This window comes from Fringilla coelebs (genome assembly GCF_963513975.1).
Source record: "Fringilla coelebs genome assembly, chromosome: 22".
In the NCBI taxonomy this organism is placed as follows: domain Eukaryota; kingdom Metazoa; phylum Chordata; class Aves; order Passeriformes; family Fringillidae; genus Fringilla; species Fringilla coelebs.
The window spans coordinates 7,052,740-7,065,140 of NC_140048.1; the positions used below are offsets into that span (position 1 = coordinate 7,052,740).

The 12,401-nt window shown below is 48.0% G+C and overlaps 1 protein-coding gene across 1 annotated transcript in view; it reads left to right on the forward strand.

Annotated features, from left to right (window-relative positions):
* Positions 1-12,401, forward strand: part of MEGF6 (multiple EGF like domains 6) — a gene marked incomplete at its 5' end in the record, with an annotated part of 92,343 nt that overhangs the window by 45,411 nt on the left and 34,531 nt on the right. The window contains one exon of the mRNA XM_084220167.1: positions 7,361-7,483. Within this exon, the coding sequence (XP_084076293.1) occupies positions 7,361-7,483 (123 nt within the window). The remainder of the gene's footprint in view (positions 1-7,360; positions 7,484-12,401) is intronic.

Sequence of the window (12,401 nt, forward strand, 5' to 3'; positions counted from 1 at the left end):
CAGATTCTCCCCCAGCACAGGGCTCGGTGTTATTTGGGGTTGGTGTTGTGCAAGGGGAATCCTCTGGCAGCAGCAGAGCTGGGCACGGCTGGGGGATGAGGCAGAGGAGCCGTGTCAGGGATCACTGCCCTGGAACATTCAGCCTCAGTGTCTTTTGGAAGCAATTCCCAGCCTGCTGCAGCGTGGGAAGAGCTTGGCCAGACTTCCCATGGAGCAGGTGGAGGGGATGGAGCCCTCGGTGCTCCCACTGCACGTGGCTCACGTGGGGTGGCATGTGGGGACACGGAGCCAGGTGTGGCTTCTGCCACTGCACCCTCCCTTCCTCCTCTGGGTGTGCCCAGCTGCCTCCACGGCAGGAAAAGCTTGTGGGGATTTAGGAAATAACAGAGAATGTGTGAAGGTCACTGAAGGATTGGGATGCTTGGGCGTAATGCAGACATCAAGGAATGCATTATCTCACCCTGGGATAACACTGATAAATAAATAAATGCCCCAAGCAGTGATATCAGAAGAGTTGTGAGATGTGCCAGAGCTTTGGGAAGGGGCGAGTTGCTGCTGCCTTGTTATTTATAGATCAGATGTTTGTCTCAAGCTCACATCGTGTTTGCTGTCTCCATCCAACTGTGTTGGCTCAAAGTAACTCTCCAAGACGAGCTCCTGAGGTCCAGCTTTGTGCTGGATCCAGCCTTCCCTTCCCTAGTGCAGAATTACTCAGCTCCTCATCCCGAGGATCCTGATCCTGATCCTGCTCTTCTCAGCTCCATGGACAGGCAGCTCTGTGCAGGCTTGGCTTTATCTTTCTCCTTGGTGTGAGGTGCCCCTGGGGCTGCACAGCTGGGGGGTTTCCTCATGGGCTTTTTATCCATCTCGAGACTCACCCTAAACTGGCATCACTGTTGGGTTTGCTTAATGGGTTAATTTCTCCTTTTCTGCCTGAGCTTCTCTCTGACAGGTAAGAGGAGTTCTCTTGGTGCGATTTCAGAGTCCCAGATGTTGTCTTGGTGTGATTTCAGAGTCCCAGATGTTCTCCTGGTGTGATTTTTAGGGTCAGCGTGCTGCTTTCCCTGCAGCTCCCATCCGCCCGGCCAGCACACGCGTCCCCACAGCCGTGTCCCCTCAGCAGGCAGCTGCCACCAGGCACAAAGCTCTGCTGTGTGCACATCACCGGCAGCTCTGTGCGTGCCAGGAGAGGGAGGAGGTGCTGTGGGCAGCACCGTGTGGCTCTCGCTGAGCTCTGGGTCCTTGATGTGCTCCCTGTGTGCAGACGGGGCTCTGCGGGGCGATGGCAGCGCTGGGTGTTGTGTCCTTACACAGCTGCCACTACAGGAGGAACTTTGTGCTCTGCTGGGGACTCACAATCCATCAGCTCAGTCAGGTGGGTGCTGTGATACCCTCTCCAAAGCAGCCAGAAACCAGCAGAGCTGTTGTTTGATCCTGCTCCATTAGCTCCTGCATTTCCAGCCGGGGGTGTGGGATTCGCATTCTCCGAGCACAGAGAGAAAGTTCTCTCTCTCTCTCTCTCTGAGGCTTTTTCCTGGAGAAGCAGAGAATAGAACAATCAAAACCATTCTCATTTTCTGCTCCTGTGTTTGTGCACAAGGGGGATGCATGATGGAATTGTTTACCTGAAGGTGTGTTTTGTTTTCTTGGCCAATCTCTGCAAGCTGTGTCCTGACAGTCAGTGAGGAGAGAGTCACGAGATTTTTTTCACTTGAGTTCTTGTTCAGTTTCAGTTTAGGTGTAGTGTACTATAGTGTAATATAGTGATTAATTAGCCTGCTGATAGCATGGAGTGTAAGAGTGTGCTTCTTGTTGACAGAGTGACAAAATTATTTTTTGTCTCCTTAAAAGGAAAGAAGTCCAGAAGTTTCTTTCTTTGATTAAGTGAAAAGACACTTCATAGCACTTAGGGGACTTCCCTTCAAATTTAAGGCTAGCTAATTGGACAGAAGCTAAAAAGTCTTACCTAGGCAATTAACTAAAAAAAGGAATGAACAAAGAAACTAAATTGCTTTTGTGAGGTGTTTTTATTAGAAGCAGGAAGGTCTAGCACCTGGCTTAGTTTTTCTGTTTGTTATTTTGCCTTTCATTAAACCTTTTTGTTTCTAACACTGCAACAAAAGCCATCCTGGCTAATTATGGTGCCTCTAAGAGTAGCTGAACTATCTCCAGTATGTTATAGGCTCCTAGAGCTCATTAGACCTAACTGGAAGAAGTTATTATAGCAGCCCTGCTCATCATTCTTCTTGCCAGTCAGACAAAATTACACCAACACAGGGGCTCCATTCCCAGCCCCGTGTCTGGGAATCCACAGGGAGATCTTTCCCTCAGAGTGACAGCCTGCACAGGGCTAACAAACAGTGATGAGAGAAGGTTGGAGAGGCTGAGAGCAGCAGCAAGCCCAGAGCAAGTCCAGGTGCTTGTTGCTGCCTGCACCTCTGCTCTGTGCTGAGTAATTCCTAATTACAGCCCCATCCCCAGGCACAAGTGGGAGCTGGGCCACTCTTCCAGCCCCACTGCTCAGGGGCAGGGAAAGGTGAGCTGAGGACAAAGCCAGGAACTGAGGCAGAGTTTTCAGACTGTTCTGAATGATGTATCCATTCCTGGGGTGCCTTTGGAATCCTCTGCTGGGGATGGCACAGGGGGTGTGGGACGGCTCTGGGCATCTCCCACCTGCAGTGGGAGGAATACTGGCCTCAATAACTCCCTGCAGCTCTCCAAGGGCTCTCTCAAATGCCTGGTTTGGGATGAGATGAAAGCTGAGGGTGTGGAAGTGCTCTGCCTGCCCCAAATGGCCTTTTCCTTCCCTCTAATGAGTCACTCACCTTCCCAGCCATCCTTCCTCAGCCTAGAGGAGGAAAAAACTTCCAGGCTAGCAGAGAGGAGATGAAGCATTGTCCTCTCCCATGACCTCCACGCACTGTTGGACCTTGCCAGGGCTGTTTTGTCTGCACACAGGGAGTGTGGAATAACAGGGCATCCAAATTCCTCAGGTTATTCATGTTGGGACTGTGTGACACATGCAAGAAATGAAGTAATGCAGAGGGTTTTTTCATTCTAATCTGTGTCCATAGCGTGGGGTTGGCACTGGAGCAGGGACTGTTGGGTCCTCTCCATGCACTCTTTTTACTCCTTGAAATTGCTGAATTATCTTCAACAAACTGGTACTGCAAAGATAAACTCACTAAATCCCACACATGCTCATCTCAATGGATTTTAATTAACCTTTTCCCTGCAGCCCTGCTCTGTAATCCAGGCTAATTGCTGCAGGGATTAGAGCCTGGCGCTGCTGCTCAGCCAGACAGAGCAAACCTCAGCAGGGTTCTCCTGCCTGTGCTCCCAGCTGGGCTCCATCCCCTCCTCCTCAGCCCTGCAAGGAGATAAACTGCCTCCCTACCAAATATTTAATACTTTGCAGAGCTGCTGTGGCCACTTTCTTCCCCCTGACGTGTAGCTCTTGTTGGAGATAAATCAGTATTCCTTCTGGAAGGACCTGTGTGTGTTCAGGGAGTGCAGCCAGCCAAAGCCATCTCCTCACTCTGTGCCCCTTTGTTATGGGTTTGTGTTCACCTTCCCCATGTCTGATTCCTGTATTCCCTGTGTTACTCCATCTAGGTGTCTAACCAAAACTTTTTTATGGGTTTGTGTTCATCTTTCCTGTGTTTCATTGATGTATTCCCTGTGTAGGTCCATGTAGGTGTCTAACCAAACATTTTTTTGGGGTTTCTTCACTTTCCCTTTTTTTTGATTGCTGTATTCCCTGTGTAGGTCCATGTAGGTGTCTAACCAAACCTTTTTTATGGGTTTGTGTTCACCTTCTCTGTGTTTCATTGCTGTATTCCCTGTGTTAGTCCATGTAGGTATCTAACCAAACCTTTTTTATGGTTTTGTGTTCACCTTCCCTACGTCTGGTTGCTGTTTTCCCTGTGTTAGTCCCTGTAGGTGTCTGAGGTTTCAGGGATTGTTTCAGCTCAGGGAAGAGGCTGGGATGAGCCTTCCTTGCAGCACTCCAGTTTCTTTGCACAGCAGAGATCAATATCTCTGCTATCTCCTTGATCCCCAGCCCTTGCTGCTTCCTCAGCTGGCTTTTCCTGGTCCCCACTGCCCTGTGCATGCAGAGCAGGGCTGGCAAACCCTGTCCTGGCACAGCTCTGGCTTGCTCAGAGTCAGCTGAAGAGCAGCCTGTATGCTTCTCATTTGCTCTGCTTTGGAATTATTAATTCCAACCAGATTTTGTCAGCTCTCCAGTAGGAAAAGAGCCCCGTGCCACGAACCACAGCTCACACGGTGTCACGTAGGGCTCCGGGTCCTGCTGCCAGGACCTGCCCAGAGCTGCTCCTCCTGGCCCTGGGAGCAGCTCCTGTTGCTTCCCAGTCTATTGCATTTGCAGGGAGGAGTGATGGATCTGACTCCATGTTCTCAGAAGGCTGATTTATTATTTTGTGATACTATATTATATTAAAGAATAGAGAATATATTATTTTATGATACTATATTAAAGAATATAGAATATGTTATTATATATATGATAGAATATGTTATCTACTATATGATAATAAAGAATATAGTTATATTAAAGAATATAGAATATATTAGATATTAAAGAATTTAGAATACTATACTATACTATACTGAAAAATACAGGAAAGATACTTACAGAAGGCTAAAAAGATAATAATGAAAACTTGTGACTCTTTCCAGAGTCACAGCTTGGCCCTCATTGGCCAAAGAGTGAAAACAGCTCACAGCAGAATGCAATGGAACAATCACCTGTGGGTGAACAATCCCCAAACACATTCCACATGAGCACAACACAGGAGAAGCAAATGAGATAAGATTGTTTTCCTTTTCCCTGAGGCTCCTCAGCTTCCCAGGAGAAAAACCCTGGGCAAAGGGAATTTTTTTCAGAATGTGAATGCCACAGCAGTCCATATTCCCAGCTGACTCACTGGCTGGAGGTGCTGCTGCTGCCAGGCTTGGCTGGTGGATCTGCCCCTGGGGACAGATTTTTTTTGGTCACACCCTGGTGCAGGGTGTCCCAAAATCTCCCTGGAGCTGCAGAGGAGATCAGGGAGGCTCCAGGAGGGACTCTGGGGTTGGGGGGTGGCAGGGAAGGTGATGGGTGATTCTGTGGCCTCTCTCTCCAGCCAGGAGGGGGGTGGGATGGGGACAGCCCTCTGCAATCATGGAGATTTAGAGGGTGAAAAGTACAAAGGGGGAAGAGCAGCCACGGAGAGAGGAGATGTAAAATTACTGAGTGTGAGTAATGGGGTGAAAGGAAGAAGTTTACTCAACACATCACTAAGTTTCTTGGACAGTGAATTCTCAACAGTTTCAGATTAGAGTTGAAGGGAAGCAGTGGAATAGTCATTTAAATTCAGACCAAAAAACTTTATTCTTTATTATGCTACATAAACCCTTCCCAAACCCCAGTTTTCCTGTTCCTGAGCTAAATAGAGCCAGTTCTGTGTATTAATAGCTAATCCTGCCCACAGAGATGAGCAGGGAGTGCCTCAGGGGCTCTAGAGCTCTGCAGTGTCCCAAATGTGTGCAGAGGAAAATGATTTAATCAGAATTAGGTTGCTTTGACCAGCATCTCAGACTCATGCCATCACATTTTTCCCCCTTGAAAAGCCACTTTGGCTTTGGCTCACTCTTCACAGAGCATCACTCAAAGCTTATGTTTCACCTCAAAAATCTATTCATTTTCCTTTCTTCCAGTATTAAGTGTCTTGGAAAAAAACAGGAAGAAAATACCAAAACCTCCTAAAAGGCTCAGTCCACTGAACAAGGCAAAGGGCTGGCATGACAGAAATGAGCATTTTGCTGGGTTAATGGAGACCACAGCTGCAGTGGGAGCTCTGCAGGAGGAGCCCAGCACTGCCAGTGCAGCGGGACACCCCAAGACAAGGTTGGGGGTTCCCTGGGAATCACTGGGAAAGAAGAGAGGTTTTTATGATCTCTGAGCTTTAGGTTTTAATGCTTGAAGCCTCGCTAAGAAAAGCACTCTGAGAAAAGATTTTTCATTTGCATGCAATTTGCATTTTGTGTGTAATTTTGTATTATCACTGCACAGCTCAGAGGACTCCAGCAGGCATCACCTTTCCCACTTTTCCCATTCCACCCCTGACCCAGACCTTCCCTTGCTGCTGGCTGATTTTCTTGGCAGAACGTAAAATTTGGCTCAGCCAAGGCTGTGTTTCTCCTTTTTTTTTTGGTTCCCTTTTCCTGCCCAGAGCTGGGCTGGGGCACTGGGCACGTTCCTGCACCTCTGGCGTGCGAGGACACGGCCGGCTCCCCGCCCTGCCGTGATTCACTCGGGAAATGTTTCTTTATCTCCTCAGTAACAGTCCTGGATGGGAGCTGAGGTGGGAACTGAGCTGGCTCTGGGCTGGCCTTGCTGGGAAGGGCTTGGGGGAGCTGGAGGTGAAGAAAGTGCAAAGAGAAACCCAAATGGAGAGACCCAAGCTGATGAAGTTTTTCTCTCCGTGGGGAAGTGTGGTGGTGTTCACAGGGGTTGCAGGATGAGGGAAGAGATGAGAATCTTGACTCCATGTTTCAGAAGGTTGATTCATTATCTTATGATATATGTTATATTAAAATAAAATGATGTACTGAAACTGTACTAAAATAATAGAAGAAAGGATTTCATCAGAAAGTGATGATGATAAAATCTTGTGGCTGCCCACAGCCTTGACACAGGTGGCTGTCATTGGTCATCAAGTAAAAACAATTTCACATGCTGGCTAAACAATTCTCCAAATCACATTCCAAAACATGGAGAAGCTGAAGCCTCCCAGCTTCTCAGGAGAAAAGATCCTAATGAAAGGATTTGTCATAAAATATGTCTGTGACAGGGAAGGGAATGGCTGGTTGGGTGTTTTGCTGTTCCTGTAGTGGGATCTGGTTCCCCCCTCTGATCCTTTCCAGTCTGAAAGGTTGCACAACTGTGCACACCCACAAATGGCAGGAATTAAGGAACTGTGCAGCTCTGTCCTCATCATCTCCATGTTTCTGATCGTGGCATGGGAAGAAATCTGCCTCAGAAGCTTAAAATTTCCTTTCACAAGCAAGGAAGTGTAAAATCTGAATAATCCATTATCCTGCAGTCAGTGGGAAAGGTGACCATTGGCAGGTGGTCAGAGGAGGATGGTTTGTGCTGACTGACAGATCAGATTGGGTTTTTGTGGTTGGAGGTTTGTCCCAGGAATTTCACAAACAGCTTGACTGCCTGAACATAACAAAATAGCCAATCTTGTTCCCTTTGCTTTCATTCCTCAGATCCGGAGTCGGGCAGCAGAGGATAAATATTCCCAAGCTCAGACACCTTCCTGAGCTTTTCCTCTTGTTTTTTTTGCAGATATTGACGAGTGCCAGGTGCACAATGGTGGCTGCCAGCACCGGTGTGTGAACACCCTGGGCTCCTTCTACTGCGAGTGCCAGCCTGGATTCCGCCTGCACACGGATGGCAGGACCTGCCTCGGTAAGGCTGCCCTGCAAATCCCTGCCAGTCTCTCCTTTCAGCCCTTTTCCATCCAGGAAATCCATGGCAGTGAACAGAGAACCTTGATTTCCTCACTGCCTCCCATGCTCTGTGCTCTGAATGTGAGATAATGCTGATGGGTTTGGGTTCCTCTGTGTCCCTGTGTCTTCCCTCACAGCTTCTGTCCCTGGGTTCAACACATTTCCATGTGGTCATGTAAAACTGGGGCTGCTTTGCTGTCCCTGAGTTTATTCTGGTTCAGGAGAAGTAACTCCCAAGTGCTTTGGTGTTCTGCTTTTGATTCAGGATATATCAGATATGGCATTCTCAGGACAGATACGTAAATAAAATTATGAGGATTTTCAGGTCAGGCTTCATTTTGACCTCAGTATTTCTCCAAAATTTTGGTGTTTTCTCAGTATTGCTGTGGGCAGCAGGTATGACAGACAATTGACAGTAAATGTGGCTGTGTGTGGAGCTGTGGCCATAATAATCCCAAACCTTCTCCTCTGGGATGCTGGTCCTGCATTCTCTTGGATGGTGCTTGTTCAGACATCGCCATCCAGGCACCAGGTTTGCCCTGCAGCTGATTTTGGGAACAATTCCTTGAAATGTTGTTGTCTGCCTGCCCCAAACTGGAGCTCAGAGTGGAACTCAGTCTGCCTCCAGCATCTGTGGCTGTTTTAATTAAACCACTTCTCCCCCAGAGCTTCATTTGACACATTTTTCCACTATTTGAGGGATATTTTCATGCAAGTGGAAAGAATTCCCGGGCCGTGGTGTTTGCAGGGTTTTCTCGGAACACAGTCACGCTCCAGAGTCTGCCTGTGTGTTCCAGTTGGGAATGGAGATGTGAGCAGGAAAAATCCATCCAGGGAAGCTGTGCCCAGCTCTGCACTGACACACATCTGGCCACAGCTGCCTCCAGTCCATAGTGGCCCCCAACCAAGTGAGATTTAAGGTGCAGGATCCCCTTATTTCGCTGGGAAAATCCAGAAGGAAAAGGATGGCAAGGAAGGGACAAAGCCAAGCCTGGCAGCCAGCACTGAACTCCACACTCGTGTCGGGGTGAGGAGCTGCTGCTGCTCACATGTAAGTGTGCTGTGGTCTGTCATCTCCTAATTGTCTCTGGGATATGTTGCTCCCTTTCTTGTGGTGAGCAGCGATCCCGTGTCGCCAGATTTCTCTTCACAGAGAAAAGCAAAGCGCACTTCTTCCCAGGAATATTTCTGGGTTTCACATTCTCTGAAGCTCAGAGAGAGGAATGCAATTCTTATCTCATTTGCTGTGCCAAAGTAATGCAATATGGAGATTGTTGACCCAAAGTGATGGTGTTCTGTTTCCTTGGCCCATCAGGGCCAGGTGTGTGTGTGTGAGTCAGGACTGTGGGGTGATGATCACAAAAAGAGTACAGTTATGTACAGTGTTGAGTTCTTAACAGATTCAGTTTAGATGTAATGCAATATAATATAGAATAATATAGTATAATAAAATAATTATTTAGCCTTCTGATGTCCATAGAGTCCTCATCATTCCTCTCCTTTGGGGGCAAAAATATCAGTGATGATCCCGCAGCCTCGCGGAGCGAAACGTGGGACAGGCTGACACCAGGAGTGCTCAGCAGCCCGAGAACGTGGAACAGTTCTCAGGGAAAGCATTAAATTGACCTCTGGAGGGAGGAATCTCTTCTTTAAGAGGAGTTTCCATGCTTTTCTTTTGCTCTCCAGGCTTCCCTGCTGGTGTAGCTGAGCATTCCCACAGGATCTAGCCTCGCTCCTGCTGCCCATGCCCAGCACTGCAAATCTGCTTTGCATTAAACTTGTGAGCAAATATTAGCCATAAAGTGCAGTGCTGGAATTCATCTGCCAAAAGTGAGAGGTCTCTGTTCATGAAATCTGATCTTGAGTGAGTGGGGCAGTTCCTGGAGCTCTGGGGAGTGGAGCCTGCAGGATCTGCAGTGGGTCTGTGGTGCTGGTACCCCTGGGATCCAGAGCACCCAGGAAAGCAAAGCAGACCAGGCAGGGCAAACAGAAACTACTCACTGCATAATTATCTAATAATGTTTCTAAAATGGATCTAAACTGGGGCTTTCTTATTTCAGGACTGGTGGCTTTTTCTCTTTACACATTTGTGCCTGTCCATGTGTATATGTGACACCTTCACAGAACTCGGTACTAACCCAGTTGTGAGGAGGAGTGGAACAGCTTTTCCTTAGAAAAGCTCAGAACAGAGCTCAGAGGTGACTCCTCTGCTTGTGTTTGTGGCTGTCCTGTTGTGCCCACAGACCCCAGGTTGCCTTGTGGTCAGTTCTGAGGGATTTGGGGTTAACTGCTCAAAGCTGTTTTTCTCCTCAAGTTGGGATGTCCTATTTTCTGTGGAGATTCTGTGCTGTTAAAACACAAAATATTGCCACTGGATATAGAGAATAGGCCAGGAATGAAGGGAACTGAAGACAGTGAGCATCCATCCATCATCCATCCATCATCCATCCATCATCCATCCATCATCCATCATCCATCCATCCATCATCCATCCATCATCCATCCATCCATCCATCCATCCATCCATCCATCCATCCATCCATCCATCCCTCCCTCCATCCATCCCTCCATCCCTCCATCCATCCATCCATCCATCCATCCATCCATCCATCCATCCATCCATCCATCCATCCATCCATCCCTCCATCCATCCATCCATCCATCCATCCATCCATCCATCCATCCATCCATCCATCCATCCATCCATCCATCCATCCCTCCATCCCTCCATCCATCCATCCATCCATCCATCCATCCATCCATCCATCCATCCATCCATCCATCCATCCATCCCTCCATCCATCCATCCCTCCATCCATCCATCCCTCCATCCATCCATCCATCCATCCATCCATCCATCCTAGTCCTTCTGCTGAGGGAAGCTCTCAGTTCCACGCTGGGACAAGCACAATTTTGGGTGGTAGGAAGCTCCTGACAGCCCCAGCCAGAGTGTTCTGGGTACAGCAAGAGCCCTGTGCAGTCAAGTTTCTCGTTAAGGGCTGTCAAATCATGGATCTCATTCCTTAAATGCTTTCTGGTCCCCACAAAACCCACAAAGGCTCCGATGAAGGATCGGCAGCGCTGAGCTGGAGCTCCACAATTCCCCCACAATGTGCTGGCGTGGCCAAGGCTTAGCTGGTACCTGGGGCTGTCACTCAGGAGAGCCCAAAAATGGCTTAAAACCTTCTCCCTGTGCCCAGCTCTCAGCTGGATCCTTTTGTTGTGTCTTTGTTCCAAACGCTGCTGAGAGAGGAGAAAAGGAGCGGCAGCTTCCACGGCGAGTGAAACAGAACAAAGAGAGGCCTTGGGCGTCCTGAAATCACCTCTTTCTTTATCAGAACCACATGGGCAGGAGGCAGGAAGCTGACATCTCCAGGTCCTTCTCCACTGTTTCAGCAGAGGGATGCAGGCCAGGCTGAGGCAGAGGGGTTTAATGGGAGCCAATTGCTTTTGTTGGCCTGAGGAGCAGAGAGATGGTCTGGATTAACACACAACATGTTTCTGGAAGTTGTCTGAGGTTAGGAGAAAATCAGTTTGGGATTACATGATGGAGCCCTGTTTATATGAGGAGAACTTCAAATGAAAGAAATCTCAGTGAGAGGGGTGATATAATGAACAGAAGGACCACGCCAGGAGGTTTGTGTGGGCTTGAACTTGGTGTGTGCAGGGACCACGTGTGCTTGGTGGGGCTTTCCACTTTACAGACAGCTCGCACATTTTAGGGAATTTGGCCTTTTCTTTGCCCAGTCACACATTTTTCAGCCTTTTCTTAGAATTGCTGGGGGTTTGTGTGACACTGCAGAAGGAACATCCTGCTCAGTTCTAGTTACAACCACTCACAGTCACTCTTGGGGCATCTCCTGGTGGCAAATCACTTGTCTCTGAGGGAAAGTGAGAGAGAGGAAAGAGGAGTGAGAACAGGGAGGAAAAGTCAGAAGGGCAGCTGGAGGGTGCAGAGATCAGATATTAAATCAACTCCTGTGTTAGGCTGCTGCACAAATCCCCTTCCCAGGTGTAACCAGCAGCAAAAATCTCCTTTGCATCCCTCTTTATCCATTTCCCAGGCCTGAGAGGGTCAGAATCTGGGAGCAGCAGTGCTGCACTCCCCCCAGACAGCGGGGCTGGAAGGAACCTCCCTCTCTCAGACACTGAAATATCATCTGTGGAAAATCTGTCTGCGCTGTAATTACAAAAATCTGTGTGATGTACGGGATGACACTGGGCTTGGCAGCCTTGTCACAGAAATGTTAAGCTCGGGCAGAGCATCTGGGAATGGAAATATTTTTAGAGTGGTTCTGTAAACAGAATAAAAACCCCGAGCAGTAATTAAAACAAGGCCAGCAGCGAGGTCTGCTGGCTGTGACTGTGAGGAGCCAGCTGAGGAGACCCAGCCCCACACGGGCTCTTCTCTCCTGAAATCTTGTGTGGAAGAACTCAGACTTTCGATTTTTTTCTGTTGTCTTGTAGGAATTTGCAAGGAGGCCGTTATATTTCAAGTGAATCCGAATAACTGCATCCTGGGAGGTTGTTTTAGACACAAGATGCATTGGCTTGTTCCATGTTGGCCCAGTGCTTTTCCCAGATGAAGGAATGTCTTGGCAGGCATCAGCATTGTTTGACTTATTTTCTTTTTTTTTTTTATTTTTAAAAAAGGCTCTCTCCAACAAGCACATTATTTATGGCTATTTTTGAATATATGTTATTAAACACTTAAATATATTGGAATATTTTTAAATGACCACCCATCTCTGCTAGAGCTTGAGTAGTGTAACTCTGACCCAGAGCTTTTCAGGAACGTTAAGTATTTCTGTTGTTTCCTTCCAAATGCATTAAAGGAAACAATGCCAGCACAACTAACATAAACCCCCAGTTCTTGC